Source organism: Cinclus cinclus, chromosome 16 (genome assembly GCF_963662255.1).
Source record: "Cinclus cinclus chromosome 16, bCinCin1.1, whole genome shotgun sequence".
Classification (NCBI taxonomy): Eukaryota; Metazoa; Chordata; class Aves; order Passeriformes; family Cinclidae; genus Cinclus; species Cinclus cinclus.
The window spans coordinates 2,352,542-2,368,730 of record NC_085061.1 but is presented as its reverse complement, the minus strand read 5'-3'; the positions used below and the strand labels follow the sequence as shown (position 1 = coordinate 2,368,730).

Genomic DNA, 16,189 nt, shown 5'->3' with positions numbered 1-16,189 from the left:
CATCTTACACAAGCAAAAGTTTGAAGATTCGAGTCCTTCACAGTGATTCATTGACTCTGCACAGTTTGAAAGAGACAAATAGTCTCATTGCCTCCAGGGCAACATTAGAGATATTTAAATTTCCATGAAAAATTTCTTCACTGAAAGGGTTGCCAAGCACTGGAACAGGCTGACAAGAGATGCTGTGGATTTTCCATCCCTGGAAGTGTCCAAGGCCAGGTTGGATGGGGCTTGGAGCAACCTGGGATAGTGAAAGATGTCCCTGCCCATGGCAGAAGGTGGAATGAGATGAGCTTTATGGTTCCTTCCCACCCAAACCATTCTGGGATTCTATGACTGTTGGAAAAAGTAGCCAGGTAGTGATTTAATGTATATTTATTTTCTGCCCTTTAAGGCTGATTCTGTCTCACAATGAGTCAGTTTCTCAGTAATATTGAGCCAAACATTATTGATGATGAAATGGTTCAGAAAGCCATTGAAGAGAAGTGTCCAGAGGACCTTGGAGAACTTGCCAGAAGGGAAAGTATTAACTGGAAGGTTGTGACAGAGCTACAACTTAGTTTTAAAAGTGAGTATATACATATTTTGCCTCTTCTTTTGCTAGAAGGTAATAGAATAAGTGGGTAACTGGCAATTAAGCAACCATTATCTGCTTGGATTTATTATGTGAAAATTAACATCTGGACTTGGACTTTTGCTCATACCTGTACAAAGGAGTTTCATCAGAGGGAGCCAGGTTCTTTTGCTGATGGGTAACTTCAAAAACTGCTCCACTTCCCACTCTTATTGTCACGGCTGTTCTCATTTAACATTTATATTGTGGTGACACCTACAGGCCACAGGCCTGTTGGGCCCCTTGGTACATGGCCAAATCGAACTCTGGGCAGGCTCTGCCATGGCTGGTGATTATATGAGAGCTGTTTGGGAGATTATGGTGATTACAGTCCAACCTGATGGCATTCTCTGGTCATCCATAGCATTACCATGGCTTGCCTCTTACTGTCAAACCTGTTGTAAACTTGCGCTAAAAAAAAAAAAGAAAAGGAAGAACATTTGGATCAATATTTGAGTATTTGGGGAAGCGGGGTAATTTCACAGTCAAAATCTACTATTGATTATTCTTCATGTGCTCCAGTAAAATAATGCGTGTATGAGTTGATTTTCTTAGTAAAGACTCCCTTGACCTGATCCTGCATAGATTTGTTTGCAAATACAAAATCCACAACTGTGTGATTATTTTGCGTGTGCAATTCCTTGGTTTGTGGTGCCCTCACTAAATAAGGATAACAGGAGAGCAGATGAAATCTTCTGGGAGGCATTGCTGGGGAAAGAGAAATGGGAGTGAGAACGTTCTGTATTTCCTGTCACCTTGGTCCTGCTACTTTGCTGTGGTGACTAACGGCCTGCCCTTGTGATTGTTGTTTTTGGAGGAAACTAAATGCAGGGATATTGATTAGCTCTAAACTGCAGCCTTCACAGAAAGAGAAGACTCCAACTTCCTCTCCTGTGATGAGAATCCCGGGAGCTGGAGAGTCATTTACAAAAGCAGGAGCTGGGCACAGCTAGATTGCAAATGCAGAGAAAAGCAGAGTCTCATCCCAAACCTCCTGCTTGGAGCTGGAGAGGAAAATGAAGGTCAAGGCCTCCTAGTAGTGGATTCATAAAGCCACTGGAGTGCAGGGTCATAGTCAGCATCCCCTGCACGCCTCGTTGGCCTCGCTGATGAGCAATGTGTGCTGGTGCAGGACACTGAGGTTAAGTGGGCTGTTTCATTGAATTCTTGTCCATCCAGTGCACCTCTGAGCTCTCCAGGGCACTCATCACACACTGAAAATCCTTTTGGAGGCAAAACTGGACATGTTTTCCTTGTGCAAGGCAACATTTCTGCTGAAACGAAGCTGTGTCACATGAAAAGGAATTTTCTTTTATTTTCTTTTTTTTTTTTTCTTCCTGGGGCTTTAGGTATCCTGCAGATTGATAATCTGTGGCCATTAGAGAATCTGACTAAACTGCAGCTGGACAACAACATCATTGAGAAGATAGAAGGTCTGCAGAGTCTGGTTCACCTTGTATGGCTTGGTGAGATACAGGCAGAGGAGGGTGAATGCCTTCACAGGTGCAAAGCAATCTGTGATAAACCAGGATGTCACCTTACTTCTCAAACATGACTGATAGGAGCTTACCCTGGGAAGGCTGTCAGCTGTCTGCATGTCTCCTTATTTGACTGTCAAATGTCAAAATGCCTGAGTATCACAGCTGCAAAACAATCCTTTGAATGTTTAAAAACTGGGTTTAATACATTTGGTGTGGCAAGAACAGGAAACTGAGGTTTCAAGGTTGTTTCCAAGGTCTCTATTGTATTTAGGGGTGACTATCAGGAATATTTATGAAAACAACTCTGTGATTTAGAAGCCTGCATTCTGTTTCCAAAGCTACTGCAGGCATTCCAGAGCCTACAACCTGCCATTTTTACCCCTATACCCTTAAGGGCTTGGTGTCATCATTGTCCCAAGGAGTGTCCATCCTTGAAGCCCTATGTGACTGCTTGCAGCTATACAGATGCACAGCTTAGAGCATTCCCTGGAACTGCAGCCACGTTGCTGGCTAGAATCCTAAATTTATCCTCAGCATGCAGGGCTTCAGCTCGTAAGCACGTTGTGAAATGTCTAATGGGTTCTTCCTCCCAGTTGTCTGCACTGTTCTGCTCCAGAGATGACTGATGCACTTGTGAATCACCAACTATCAGTGTAAGCAGAGTGTTTTGAAGCACAGTCACATATTTTGCTTGCCCAAAGGCTGCAGTGGTTCAGCTGCTGCTACACAAGTGTCTCAGCCACACAAGAGACTTCATAAACTGTTTTTGGACTCTTGGCTTGCTCAGTGCTAGTCCAAGGGCAAATCCTGCCCTTAGTCATGGTGAGTGTAGGTGTTAAGAGAGATGTTCTGGCAGGGGAAGAGGATATTTCAATAAGTGAAACAGCTAAAGTTAGCCTTTGTATAACTCCACTGACATGGAACTGCCATATCTTGGTCCTGTGGGAGTGACCACAGCTGTGGCATTGGTATGGCAGAACAGAGTCTGCAAGAAACAAGACAGTGCCAGATTTATCACAGAAATTCCCCTCTAAGGGCATTTCCCCATCTCTTGTTTTGTGTTTCCCAGTAAGGCAGAAGTCCCTTTCAGGCTGTGTATGTGCACTCTGCATGGAGTAACTTGAGCTTCTGCTCTCATTTAAAAGCTGTACAGACAATTGCAAGGAAGAGATGGGAATAAAGGATGATTTAATGCTGAGCCTTTCCTGTGGGACACAGACCACCCCTGAGAAAAATCTGTACATAAACTCCTACATCCAGAACTAAACGGTGGAATCAGGGAGTTCTGCAAGAAATAATTTAATGTTTGATCTCTAAATTCTTCGCCAGACTTGTCCTTCAACAATATTGAAGTAATTGAGGGCCTGGATACTCTTGTCAAACTGCAGGACCTCAGTCTCTACAGTAACAGAATATCTAAAATTGAGCACATGGACACATTGCAAGAGCTGCAGATTTTCTCCATAGGGAAGAATAACCTGACCCTTCTGGAAGATGTGAGTGTTCCGTGGCTTTGCAAATATTCTCTGTTGAAGCATCAGATATTCTACAACTGGCATTTGCCATTGTGTCCAAGCCCCTCCTTAGGTGATAAAATTCTCTTTAGGATTTCTAAGTAGTCTGAGCTATGGTTTTGGTCCTCTGGTGTTAAGTGCTTAATGCAGCCATTTTTCTTATAGATTATTGACTCATGGGGGCCCAGTTCTGTGACTGCTGTCAGCCATGGCAAAATTCCTATTGGCTCCCATGAAAGCTAGAAAAGGAAAAAGTGGCTACATATGAGACAAAGGGGGAGAGTAGGATTTATTTGGGGTTCTTTTGAGGGTATCTTACCAATTTGTGCACCCCATCTGCCTTCTCTCTCCACCCATTAGATATTCCCAACGTGAATTTAAGTATATACTTTCCCAAAACCATTAGAAACTCATAATTGACTGTCATGTGAATTTGGCAGCAGAGCTGAACACACAATATTGCAACTCAACTGTAATAAAAGCAATAAATTCCAAGGCTGTGTTTCCTCAGCAGTGGGAAATACAGAGCTCTCTCCCTTTGGCACAGGTTGTCTATCTCAGGAGGTTAAAAAGCTTACGGACACTGAACCTCAGTGAGAACCCTTTCTGCAGTGAAGAGCACTACATGCTGTTTGTTGTTGCTCATCTTCCAAGCCTGGTGTACTTGGACTTCAAGCTCGTGAGAGACTCCACGGTGAGATTTCTGCATTCCCTAATTGGGAAATCAGGCAGCAGCATCTTACAGAGCCTTTGCTTTGTTGATGTGCCAGCAATATTCCAGCACTGAGGGCAGGTTCCCTGCAGAAATCAGGCTCACAGAAACACACAGTGTTTATTCTGCTTCCACATAACAGCTGTGAACCTGTAGGCCAAATTCTGTCAAATCTGACAGAGAGGTAGAGGTGTCAGAAGCATGATGTCTTCACAGATTTTGTGAAAATCAGCAGCTGTGTGTGGGAGAGGGGCCTGGTTCGTGTTGCCACAGACAGGCTGCAGTGTGAGTGCAAGTCTTCTTAGAGAATCTCAGAGGAAATCAGTCTTGAGATGTGGATCCAGGGGGAAGGAGCCTTGGTGGTCTTGCTGCTCATAGAGTGATTTGTTTCAGTAGCAAACTGACAATTCAGGCAAGCAGGTGCCTGGATGCACTTCCCTCTTTTGATTTCAGATAACAAGACACTTCATCCTCAGCAGTAACCTGTGGAACTGCTTTATCATCCCAGGGCTCAAAGGAACAAAGACAGGGGTTTTTGTTCAGAGGTTTTTTGTTTTGGTTTGGTTTGGTTTGGTTTGGTTTGTTTGTTTTGTTGGATTTTTGTTTGTTTGTTTGTTTGGGTTTTTTTAGTAAACAAAGAAGACTATTAATTGCAAATTTGGTTGGCACGGAGCAGGAGCTGTACTTGGAATGTACACACTTCTTACCATAGGACTGGAAGGGCTTTCCAGGTCATGGAATGCAGTTCCTGCTCATCAGGGACATCAGAGAATTACATACTTAAATTTGCAAGCTTCAGTTTCAAGCTAATGAGGTTCTTGCCCCTAGTACTACCTTCCCATCGACTCCTCCAAAGAGCTTTCTCCACCCAAGAAAGTGTATTAACCTTGCTGACTGATCAAATTGGAGCTCAAATTCTAGAAGTCAAAATAGAGCTTCCTGCTAAAAGAGGAAAAAAAACTAAAAAAAACCCCAACTCTAAAGATGAGAAAATGGGGAGAGAAAAGTTTCCTGGGACCGAATTATCTCAAATGCATTGAATGCAGAAACAGAGCAACATACCAGCAAAAAATAGGATGAGGATTAGATTAGAAACTTCATAAGTAGTTTAATAAAAAGCCCATAAGGAAATGGAGATGCAGATACCACTCTGATGCATGTTCTAGAAAGATCCGTTCCTTAGGCTCAAACTCGTTGAGCAATGTTGGATAATCTAATATGAATATTTTATTTATATTTCTCAGAGAAAAACTGCATCTTTAAAGTATCAAGATCTTATTAAGCTATTGGAACAAGAGGAGGCTCGGGTCCTTGCTCTGCAGGAGATACAAGAGGCAAAGCAGAAAGAGCTGCAGTACCACCAGGTAAGTTTTCTTTGGCTGGTTGTGTATTGTCTCAGGAGAAGGAAGCACAACACATATTGACTTGTCTGTTCCCTGCTTGAAGATTTAATGAGAGGCTAACATCAACTCTGCTAAAACTAAGGCTTGGATTAATCTCTGTGATCTCTGAATCTTATCTTTTGGATGGGAACAGGAACTGCTGTGGAATACACATGACGTGGGGGAACATAATTCTTTGGGCTGAACAATGAAACTACAGTTAGAGACCCTGCAAAGCTAAATAGTAAATCATACCCAGGGAGATTATCAGCCTGACGTGAGATTAAGAAAATTACAGGTCTGAGGAAAATGTTAACATTTTCAGGCAAAGTGACTTTTTTATTCTCCTTCACACTAAGTTAAGCTTTTCATTAGTTTTGTGGTTAAACACACCAGGACTTTCAGAGATCCCTGTAGTCCTGTCACCAGATTGAAAGCAAGACCAGGTGGAATGGTGCTTTCAATTGTAGCCTGGCTCTGTATTCCAGACCTCTAGAAGATTAACGTGGCTTAATTGTAGTGTTTAGTGCCAGGGAGGACATCTGTAACTCTTCCCTTTGTCTTCCCCAAAGTTCACTAACTCCTCATCTGAAAAGCTAAACAGCCTTGCAATAAGTGTTTGTGTATGGTAGTGTCTTATACTGGCAAATGGCACAGGTTGCCCAGAGAATCTGTGGCTGCCCCATCCCTGAAGTGTTCCAGGCCAGACTGGATGGGGCTTAGAGCAACCTGGAAGGGTGGAAGGTGTCTCTGCCCATGGCAGGGTTGGAACTGGATTATCTTTAATGTCTCTTCCAACCCCAAACCATTTTATGATTCTGTGTTCTGATACGAGATTAAACAGTGTTTTCTATCCTTAGGCTACAGAGTTGTAGCAGCAAAGCCCCTGGGATGGGTTTCACTCTGGTTGCAAGGTGCTTTCATGGCTTGGTTGGTGTTTCTTCTGTGTTCATGGAACTGTGTCTGCACCAAGGTTCTGCTGCTGCTGAGGTGCTAATAGCAGAGACACATCCTGAGGACTGGCAGCAGGCTGGCATCTTTATTTTACTTATTTTGCTCTGTTTCTCTTCAAAGAGAGCCTTTGTTGAGTACCTGAATGGATCACTCCTGTTTGACAGTCTGTATGCAGAGGATAGAGAAGCTGCCAAACTGGCTTCCCTCCCTGGAGTGGAGGACCTGCTGCAGACATATCCTTCCTGGGTTTGGAACAACTACAGCTAAAAGGTAATGCCTTGAGTCAAGAAGGAAGTGCATCCACAGGGACTCTTCATCTGTTGCTTTTGTCCAGAGCTGAAAGCTACATTGATCTAAGATCTGAGACAGTCTGTGTTCAGTTTTGGAATGGTACCAAAAATTACACTACAAGGCTGTGAGACCACTGACTGCTTTAAGGCTTGATATCTTGTGATATATGAGGGCTCCAAACAAATGGTTTATATTACTGGCAAGCTGACCAGCCCAGCTTGAAACATCCCATTTGTAAAACCACTCGTTTCTATCCCCAACAGGTCACAAGATCCCAGCATTTTAAATTCTCACTGTTGTAATTACCATATTCCTTTTCCTTCCCTTGAATCAAACATCATTTCAGTAGCCTCCTTTTCTGACCCTTCAAGAATCAAGACTTTGTACTTTCTTTAAGTCTGGAATCCACTTAAAGTTTAAAATGAGCTGGAAGATAAATCTCTGCCAGTTAGATTGTAAGAGCACAGTGCTAAAATCATGTTGAAGTTGAAGTGGTAGGAGATAGGAACAGACTAATCAGAACGATACAAGTCGCATATCTCACAACCTGCCAGAACTGGCAACGTGAAGTTTCCAGGCCAGCATATTTTTCTGATCATTGCTCCTACACGGGGGAGCAGAAAGCAGACACTTTTTTTTCTTTTTCCTTTTCTCATTCAGATGAATAGAGTATTGTCAAGGCCAGTAACTTGACCTTCCTTAAAATTGCATTACACTGTTGGGGAAAAATGCATCACAGCTTAACTACAATAGACTCCAGAAACAATTCCATTGCCAAGATAATAGCAGAAGAAAAATTGACGTTATTTTTGTGATGCTACCAACTCAGTAGTTTATTTGTGCTCTGGCTGTGGGCTCCAGAGCTGTATTTATTAACTACACAGGCACTGTATTCACACTTGTGAAGACAGATAGGGTTGTAGGCTTCCTTCTGCTGCTGTGTCAGAAGAATCAGGCAAGTGAATGTATTTTCTTCTCTTCCTCAAGGCCTTTCCCCCGCTCCCGAAGTTGCCACAGCTTTCTCCATACCCTTAAGGCAGCAAATTCCTATGCATAAAATGTGAATGGGTGACCTAGTGCTGCCCCAGACAGAATATTTGGCAGCTCCCAGCAAGAACCACAGAGTTTACATGAAAGTAGCTCGTAGCTCTTGTTGCTCAGATTTGCAGGGGCAGAATGAACATAACATGTTGCTCCACTGAACAAGCAAAAAACCTTGACTGTGCTGTCACATACAAGAAGGAGTTTGTCTCAGTTTGTGGGAACCTGTATAACTATGGACTGGAAGAGTATGAAAAACGAGAAGCTGAAGTGTCCAAATTTTACAAAAGGCTTAATGAAATTCTGGCAGTCAACCAGGAAGAAAGCAAGAGAATAATCTCAGACTTCAAGAGTCGGAACCAAAGGGTAATGTTATACTTCTGTTTGTTTGGTACATGATTTCTCTACATCCTATACCAGCTTTTAATTGTGCTGAAAATGGGGGTAACTCCATTAAAATTAGGAAAATTATTCTGGATTGACAATGCTGTAATGGAAATCAATAACTGATCTCAAATGGCAGAATCAGAGAGTGGTTGAGGGTAGAAGGGATCTCTGGAAGTCATCTGGTTCTGGTTGAGGAGGACCACCCACAGCAGGCTGCCCAGGTCTATGAATGTCTCCAAGGATGGAGACTCCACAGCCTCTCTGGGAAACCTTTTCCAGTGCTCAGCCAATGATATTTCCTTATATGTTACTTACAACATAAATTTATACACAGAAAATTTGTTTTGTTAGCTATTATAATGTAGCTGACATAATGTGAAAAGTTTTTAATACTTTATCTAGGAGACAAAATCGGGGATTGAAATTTCTACTCTTTGGGCAAACTACAGCCAGCTAACACAGCCTTTATCTATACTGGAAATTCAGTGTAGAAAAAAAATAATGTGCCATAATGCATTATTCAAAAAATAATGTTGTCATCTATAAAGGTAAAGGTCTTTCAAGTGTTTACAGAAAAAATGTGGCTAAACAGGGTGGGGTTTTTTACTCATATTTTTTTGCCATCCAGAAAAGTTACCAATATTTAAGAAAATGGAAATGCTCAACCTTTCTTTTATTAAATATTTTATTAAATATTTTTATAGAGTTAATTTATAAAAGATAGATAGATAGATAGATAGATAGACAGATAGATAGATAGATAGATAGATAGATAGATATTTACTGCTATGACCCTTCTTTTTGAAGCCTCCAATAGCTCTTCCTTCACTGAAAAATCAGGAAGAAAAGGAGGGAAATTGCAGGGCATTCAGTTTATTTTCAAGTAATTTTCTGCTTCAGTTCATATTCTCAACAGCAGTTCAAAGAACTGTAACAAAAAAAAAATAGAGAAAGTTATTTGAATGTATTTCTAGTCCTTTAAAGCAGAAATTCTCTTTTCATTCTGCTCAACTACAGCCACCCATTGTGGCTGCTCATGGCATAGCTTCTAGCTGGATCCCTTTCTAACCATGTATAATAGATGGATCATGATTTTGTTTCCACAGGGGAAAAAAAAAAACAAAAAACAAACAAACAAAAAAAAAAAAACCAAAAAAAAAAAAACACACAAAAAAAAAAACATAGGGAGGGCTAAAACCTGGTAACACTGTCAGCTGAGAGAGCAAGTCCCTGACAAGTGACACCAGCAGAGTCACGAGTGCTGGCTCCTGCTGCAAACCAGGTCACTTTTATTTCAGTGCCTGTCACAGGATGACAGCTGCTGAGTCACTCTGCTCTCAGGGCCTTGAACCTTGCTGACTCATGCTGGAAATCTGCATCCAGCAGCTCTAGGAGCTGCCAGCACTACCAGAGTCACAGAACTGCAGAGTGGTTTGGATTGGAAGGGACCTGTAAGATCATCTCGTTCCAACATTCCATATCAAGAAGTTTGATATGAATATTTGGTTAACTTGTGCTTGAATTTTCACAGTATCTTCCATAAAAAAACCCTAAACCAGAAAAACAAACACTGAAAAAACCTACAAAACCAAAGAAATAATGACAAAACCCAAAGAAACACAGCTGAGGTCAGATTTGACCCCTTCAGCTTGGTCTGATCTACAGGTTCAGCTATGGATTGGGCAGCAAGAGGTGACAGGAGGGAATGGCTTTAAGATGAAGGAGGGGAGGCTTAGATGGGATATTAGGAAGAACTTAGATTAAATATTAGGAAGAAATTCTTCCCTGTGAAGGTGGGGAGGCCCTGGCACAGGGTGCTCAGAGAAGCTGTGGCTGCCCCTGGATCTCTGGAAGTGTCCAAGGCCAGGTTGGACAGGGCTTGGAGCCACCTGGGAATGTGGAAGGTGTCCCTGCACATGGCAGGGGATGTGACTGGATGATCTTTAAGGTCTTTCTCAACCCAAACCATTCTGGGATTCTGTGATTCTCTATAAACACAACACAGGGGTTAGCGCACCAGTTTTAATATAAATATTAGAGGAGCTAGTATCCAAACTGAACTCAGTTTTCACAGCATTTCCCCCATCTTTTAAAATTGCTGGAGGAGTCCAAAAGGCACAGAAGTCCCAGCAGACTGCAGCCTGTGAGCTGTTCTTAGAGCTGTTTGTCTGTCTGTAATCCTTTCATGTAAACTTGGGTAACCTGTAAAATCACTGCGTTCTCTGAAGTTGGTTACGGAGGATTAAAGGCCTTGAACTTTGAAGTTATTGCTCCCAGAGGTGCAGCTTGAGTGGCTCTGGTGCCTTTTGAGCCTCCTAACTTGCTTACATTAGAGAAGGAGATACCTTGCTTTCCCCTTCCCCCTTTCAACACTGCAAAGTTTGGGTAATCCATCCCATTTCCAGACACAAGCCTTGGCAGGGGTTTTTAATAATTCTTTATTTCACCCCATTCCATTCCCTCTAAGGAGGAGTGGATTAAACATCATAAAACATATCTATTTTCTCTCCTTTTTTAAACAGTTGGTTGTTAACTGATTTTAAACAGACTTGAAAGTAATACATTCAGCACAAGAGGATTTTTTTTTTTGATCCAAGAAAATATAAATCTTGCCTGATACAAAAGTGACGTCAATACATAATTCTGAAGGGCAATAAATCCTTGCTGTAAGAGGAAGGCAGGCAATGATAGGTATTCCATATTCAGAATACTAAATTCTGACCCTACTGGAAGTCAGTCAAGATTCTTCTTGACAGGAAGTGGATCAGGATTTAGGCCTTCATTTCTTTCTATGAAGCAATTGTTCTTCAGAGCCAGCAATGTCAAGAATTAAATATTGTTCTTTTTTTTTGCTTGAAATGAAGGGGAACCAAAGTTAGAAGCATAGAAGGAGCAAAGTCTTCTGCTGAGTGGAGGATGAGGAAGAGTTTTCCCAATCCCCCTATAGTAGCAAACCTCAGCACTGTTGACTACCCACTATGTAAATCTGGCAACTTCCCTGAATCATCACATTTCATTTCAGCTAATCAGCAGCAGGAGCTTTTCTCACACGTGTAACAAGTTAATTAAATTGCAATGCAGCGCTGAACACAAGCCATAAGTAATTCATGTATCTCTGTGTTTAGAGGCTGGATGAGCTTTATCAGGCTGGGAGTGGCAACCTTGCTGAGTCTGAAGGAGCCCAGGGCAAGGAGGACATCCATCAACTGTGGGTTGCACTCATGACCTTGGAAACGCTGGTATCCAACGACCTGGAGGTGAGAGCCAAACTCCCACCTGTGAGACCTCACAGCCAGAATGCTGGGGGGTCACTTCTCTGTCACTGCAGCCCTGTGTAGCAGCTTACACAGAAGAGGGAGGCACGGGACTTCCACTCAGGAAAATGTTTTGTTCCCATCTTATTCTTTCTCAGAGTTGATGAGGTTGAGATCAGGCTCTTGATGTCAATACCTTACAGCACGTTTCTGTTTCTCAGAGCAGAACACCCCATATCCATCACATCTCTCCAAGCTGGTTTCCCACACTTTAGAGACAGGAAGGTTTTACAATCAGTTTATAGGTCTACACAAGTTGCTGCATACCTTGGGGTGTGCATTTGGAATTCTAGAGGTGTCACTCTTTGAAGCTGATCTTTGCTGTAAGATTACACACATTCCTGCTCAGCTTGCTGCATTTGCTTGCATAATAGCTGCCTTTTCCTCCCCAGACTTTTTCTCAAAAACTAGGGCAGGGCTGCTGATGTGCATCTTCACCCAAGGAAAAAAAAACAAAGTAATCTGTTTAAAAATGAGCAGGCAGGAGCTGTGGCCTGTGTGCAGCAGTTTACTTTTGTGAGCATGGATGGCAGAAAGCAGCAGCTCAAAATGGATCCTCACTGCATCAGGACTGTGCCTTTTTAGTGTTTTCTGAGTTGGCCCTTACATATCTGCAATCACTGTTGGGATGAGCAGAAGCATTTCTCCCCATATGCCCTGCTGGATTTGCAGGATTTGGGTACCAAGACATTTAAGTGCAACACTTCACAGATTCTCCATCAACCATTTCTGAGAGAGGGAATAGGCAGCAGCAGTTTTAATTTCTGAGGACTAAACCAAGAGCTGCAGTAAAGCCCAGGCAGGGGTTGTGCTTCTGACAAGAGGCTCTTCATACACTCAAGGACAAGGAGGATGCAGCATGGCAGGGTATGGGAATACAGCCCCCTCCAGGCATTGCTTAGGTGAGGGTAAAAAAGGATCCCCAGACACTGGGTAAAGGTAGTATTCAGTCAATTTCCCTCCAATAAAATGATTGTGATTTTCTGTCCCTGAAGAAGGAAAAAAAAAAATCTTGCAGCATTTTGAAAACACTTTAAATGCTTGAGGCAGTTCAGTTTCTGACTGTGCTAATAACAGCAGTGAATCCAAATTACAATAAATTGTAGATTCCTCCTAGACTTGCTGACTCCCTGTAATGTTTATGCAAGTTTTCATTGTGATATTTCCTCTTTTTCCCCTCTGTTAAGGAACTGTTACAGGATTTTAAAAGAAGCATTGATGTCATAGCATCAACATTCACTGAAAACATTCAGGGGATATATCCTTTTCACAGTATGTTGGCCTGGACCTCCCAGTGGTGTACATACACCTCACCTCTAAATCCAAAATTGAGCCAGCAGTATAAAAACTTTATTTTTTTTTTATTTTAATCAACAAAAAAGATATTTTCCCAGCTTTGAGGAATGGTCATTCAAGGTGCCCAGCTTCTTTATGTGGAGACTCTGGAGACCACATAAATATCTAAATTCTACCGTGCTGAAAGTCTGTAGGATTTAGGCAGCTTTAACCCTGTTAGCAATCTTCCCTTCTTCTCCATGCAGAGAAGACAAAACACAGGAAAGATCTGGTTAGACTGTTTCCTAGGTACATTCCTGCCATAGCAGTCAATGAAGTATCCAGTTCTTGTTGAAATGTCTTTAAATGGTGCTCATTTCTGTATTTTTGATGTGTGCTGAGATAAAGTTATGTGAGAATACTGAAGTGCTTCAGTGTCAGGTCACGCTGCTATAAATCTAGAAATCTGATGGCCTGGTGCAAATAATTGCACTGCATTCAGAGCTTAGTTTTTACCTGGAGGCCTCTTTCCAATTTCCCTGGCAATCCTAGGTCCTCAATCCTCTGTCGCATTTTGCAGTAAAGATGAGACTCAGTGTGTGGTTAAGAACTGAAAGTGGATATCCTGACACCACAGTAGCTTCTGGGAGCAGCCAGGCTCATTTCTGCAGAATCCCCCTGTGCAGACACTCGATCCCAGTTTTGGGAGGTCATTTAATCTCCACAGATGAGTGGTGTGTTGTGGCCAGCTTTTTCCTTAACCATGTTCTGTACGTTTAGCCAGTGCCGGGACCTGGAAAATCAACACCATGAAAAGCTGATGGGGATTGCCATTGCCACCCTGGAGAAATTAGACATGGATCCATTTGATGAGAGTTTGCCAGATGATGTTCAAAGGGTGAGGGCACCAAAACAATTCATCTCAGTGAGGGAGTAGGCAAAAAAACGAGGCCACAGCCTCTTCTCTGAAGGGATGGGATTTCCAGGAGGCTCAGTGCTGCCAGAGCCATACCTGAACCATAGCACAACCTCCTTCCTAGAGGGTGCAGCTGCTTGGCTGAACTCTGGTGCCTCTGGACATCTCCACTGACTAGGACAGGGGTAACTGCACTGCAGGTTTCCCTGGGCACTGCCAGAGCTGGTGGCAGCAGCCCAGGAGAGGTGCTGAGGAAATCTCTCTCCTGCCTTCAGCACAACTCACCGCTCTGGCTGATTTCCAGGCACTCAGGCAGCATCTTTGCTGCACTCCCTCACAGCTGGTTTTGTTCAGACTCTCCCTGCTCCCTCAGCAGAATCCCAATACTGCTCTGAATTTCTTGCACAGGGGCTCTGTTTGCCTCAGTGATTTCAAAATCCCTTCCAGGACCTCTTGAGCCCATGAGCTGATCTGGAGGCAGGACATGACCCTTTAAATGGAGCCTTCCATCAAGCCCTCAGTCTTGCTGTGGAAGTAAAGATCCTAGAAGCCTTTCCAAAAGCACCAACATCATTGCAGTGCTCCACTCAGCAATGCTGCTGCCTTTTTTTCCTCCATTATTCCTTCATTTACTGGCTCAATTACTAGAACTTGCATTAGCTGTTGTTTTGCTCTGTCCAGATTATCCTAGCCCCCTGTCACTCCAGGTAATCAAGAGCTGACAGACACAAACCAGACCCCTGAGCCCCCCGGGGAGCTGCTGCTTTATGGCTTGTGCAGATGGTGGCAGTTCCACACCACTGCTGTGCACCTATTTTGCTTCATTGCCATCCCTTCCCATGGAGAAGGGAATTCATTTGCCCAACAGCTGCACTTGGGTGCAGGAAGAGACTCACTATAGGTCAGTGAAGCCACCCTCTATTTAGAGCCACGAGGGAAGTCACTGCTTCCATTAGAAGCTGGGACTCTCCAAAAATGAAGATTTACAGCCAGTGCCAGCAGTGCAGGAATCCCTTCCAAGTGTGATTTTTCCATTTCCAGGCATGCTGGAGCATATACAGCCTTAATTCAACACCAGCTGCACAGCAGCCCTGTTTGCACTGAACTCCCTATTCCAGCATGTGGGGCCAAGGGTGCTGCCTCTGTTTCCCCACCTGTGTTAGGGATAATGCCCCTTTACATTGTAGCAAGGCCAAGGGTAAAGCCCTGAATTCATTCCAACAACTAGGGATTTGCCAGGCTGAGACAGAGGGTTTCTCCCTCTGAGCACTGCTGTGCGGCTCATTCATTGTGTGCTCACCCCCTCCTCTCATCCGGTCATGTTACCTCCCAGCTCTTCATGGACAAAAACACCATTGTCAACATCATCAACATGTCCCACAGCATCCGCCTGCGGAAGATTGATAAGCGAGAGAGTGACATGCTCTGCAACATCTACCAGTGGCAGATCTCAGAGACAGAGAAGGTAAGAGACCCTCACACTCAGGGGGATGGGCCGCAGACAGCTCTGGCCCAAGTGGCAGAGACACTGTGAGGAGAAATGCTCCCGGACCTTTGCTGGAGCCCTCTGTGCTCCAGGGACCTTGATACGCCTGCAGATTCACTGCTTGGTTTCAATCTGTCCAGGCTTTCCAAACTGAGAGCGACAGAAACCGTGCCTGTATCGGGAAGATCCTTTGCTTCATCAACACTCTGCAGAAGGAGCTGGGTAACACAGCGATGCTGAAGCCTATGGAATAGAGCTGGGCAGCTGCCTCAGCTGGGGCACACAGGACAGCTCCCAGCAGGAACAGCTGTCTCTCTATGCCCAAACTGCCTGGGATGTTTCAGACCAAATGCATATTTCTTCCATCCTACTCTTAAACTGCAAATAAAAGCTCCTTGACTCTGGAAAAGCATCCGAAGCCCTGTCTCTTCCATCACATTGGCACGAAGCCCATGCAGACAGCTCATACCTGGTCACAAGGGGTTGTGGATCAGCTGTGAGCTGATTGAACCAAATCATTGTAGCACATCATGCCTGAAAGCTTCAGTACCTGCAAGCTCAGTAGCAGTAACCTGTGAGCTGCTGGCACGAGGCAGCAGCTCAGGAGAGGAGTGCTCTCCATCAAACCACCCCCAAGATAACAGCAGGTTTCCAGCTCAGCAAGCACAAGGCTGGCGGAGGCTCCGTATGCCTGGAAGCCTCATCTTCTCACCCCTTCTCACAAGTGGCTTTCTGCAGCGTGAGCAGAGCAGCCCCCAGCCAGCAGGAAGGGAAATCAATGGTTCCACAGGAGCTCATGCGCCGCTGCTCGCGACAGCCAAGC

At 43.7% G+C, this 16,189-nt stretch overlaps 1 protein-coding gene across 1 annotated transcript; it reads left to right on the top strand.

Annotated features, from left to right (window-relative positions):
* Positions 1 to 411: 411 nt before the first annotated feature.
* DRC3 (dynein regulatory complex subunit 3) lies at positions 412 to 15,620 on the top strand. Its single transcript, XM_062503395.1, has 12 exons — positions 412 to 568; positions 1,963 to 2,079; positions 3,424 to 3,590; positions 4,156 to 4,302; positions 5,565 to 5,684; positions 6,777 to 6,889; positions 8,180 to 8,354; positions 11,501 to 11,632; positions 12,877 to 12,947; positions 13,739 to 13,862; positions 15,214 to 15,345; positions 15,507 to 15,620. The coding sequence occupies exons 1-12, from the start codon at positions 412 to 414 to the stop codon at positions 15,618 to 15,620; spliced, it is 1,569 nt and encodes a 522-aa protein (XP_062359379.1).
* Positions 15,621 to 16,189: the final 569 nt, after the last annotated feature.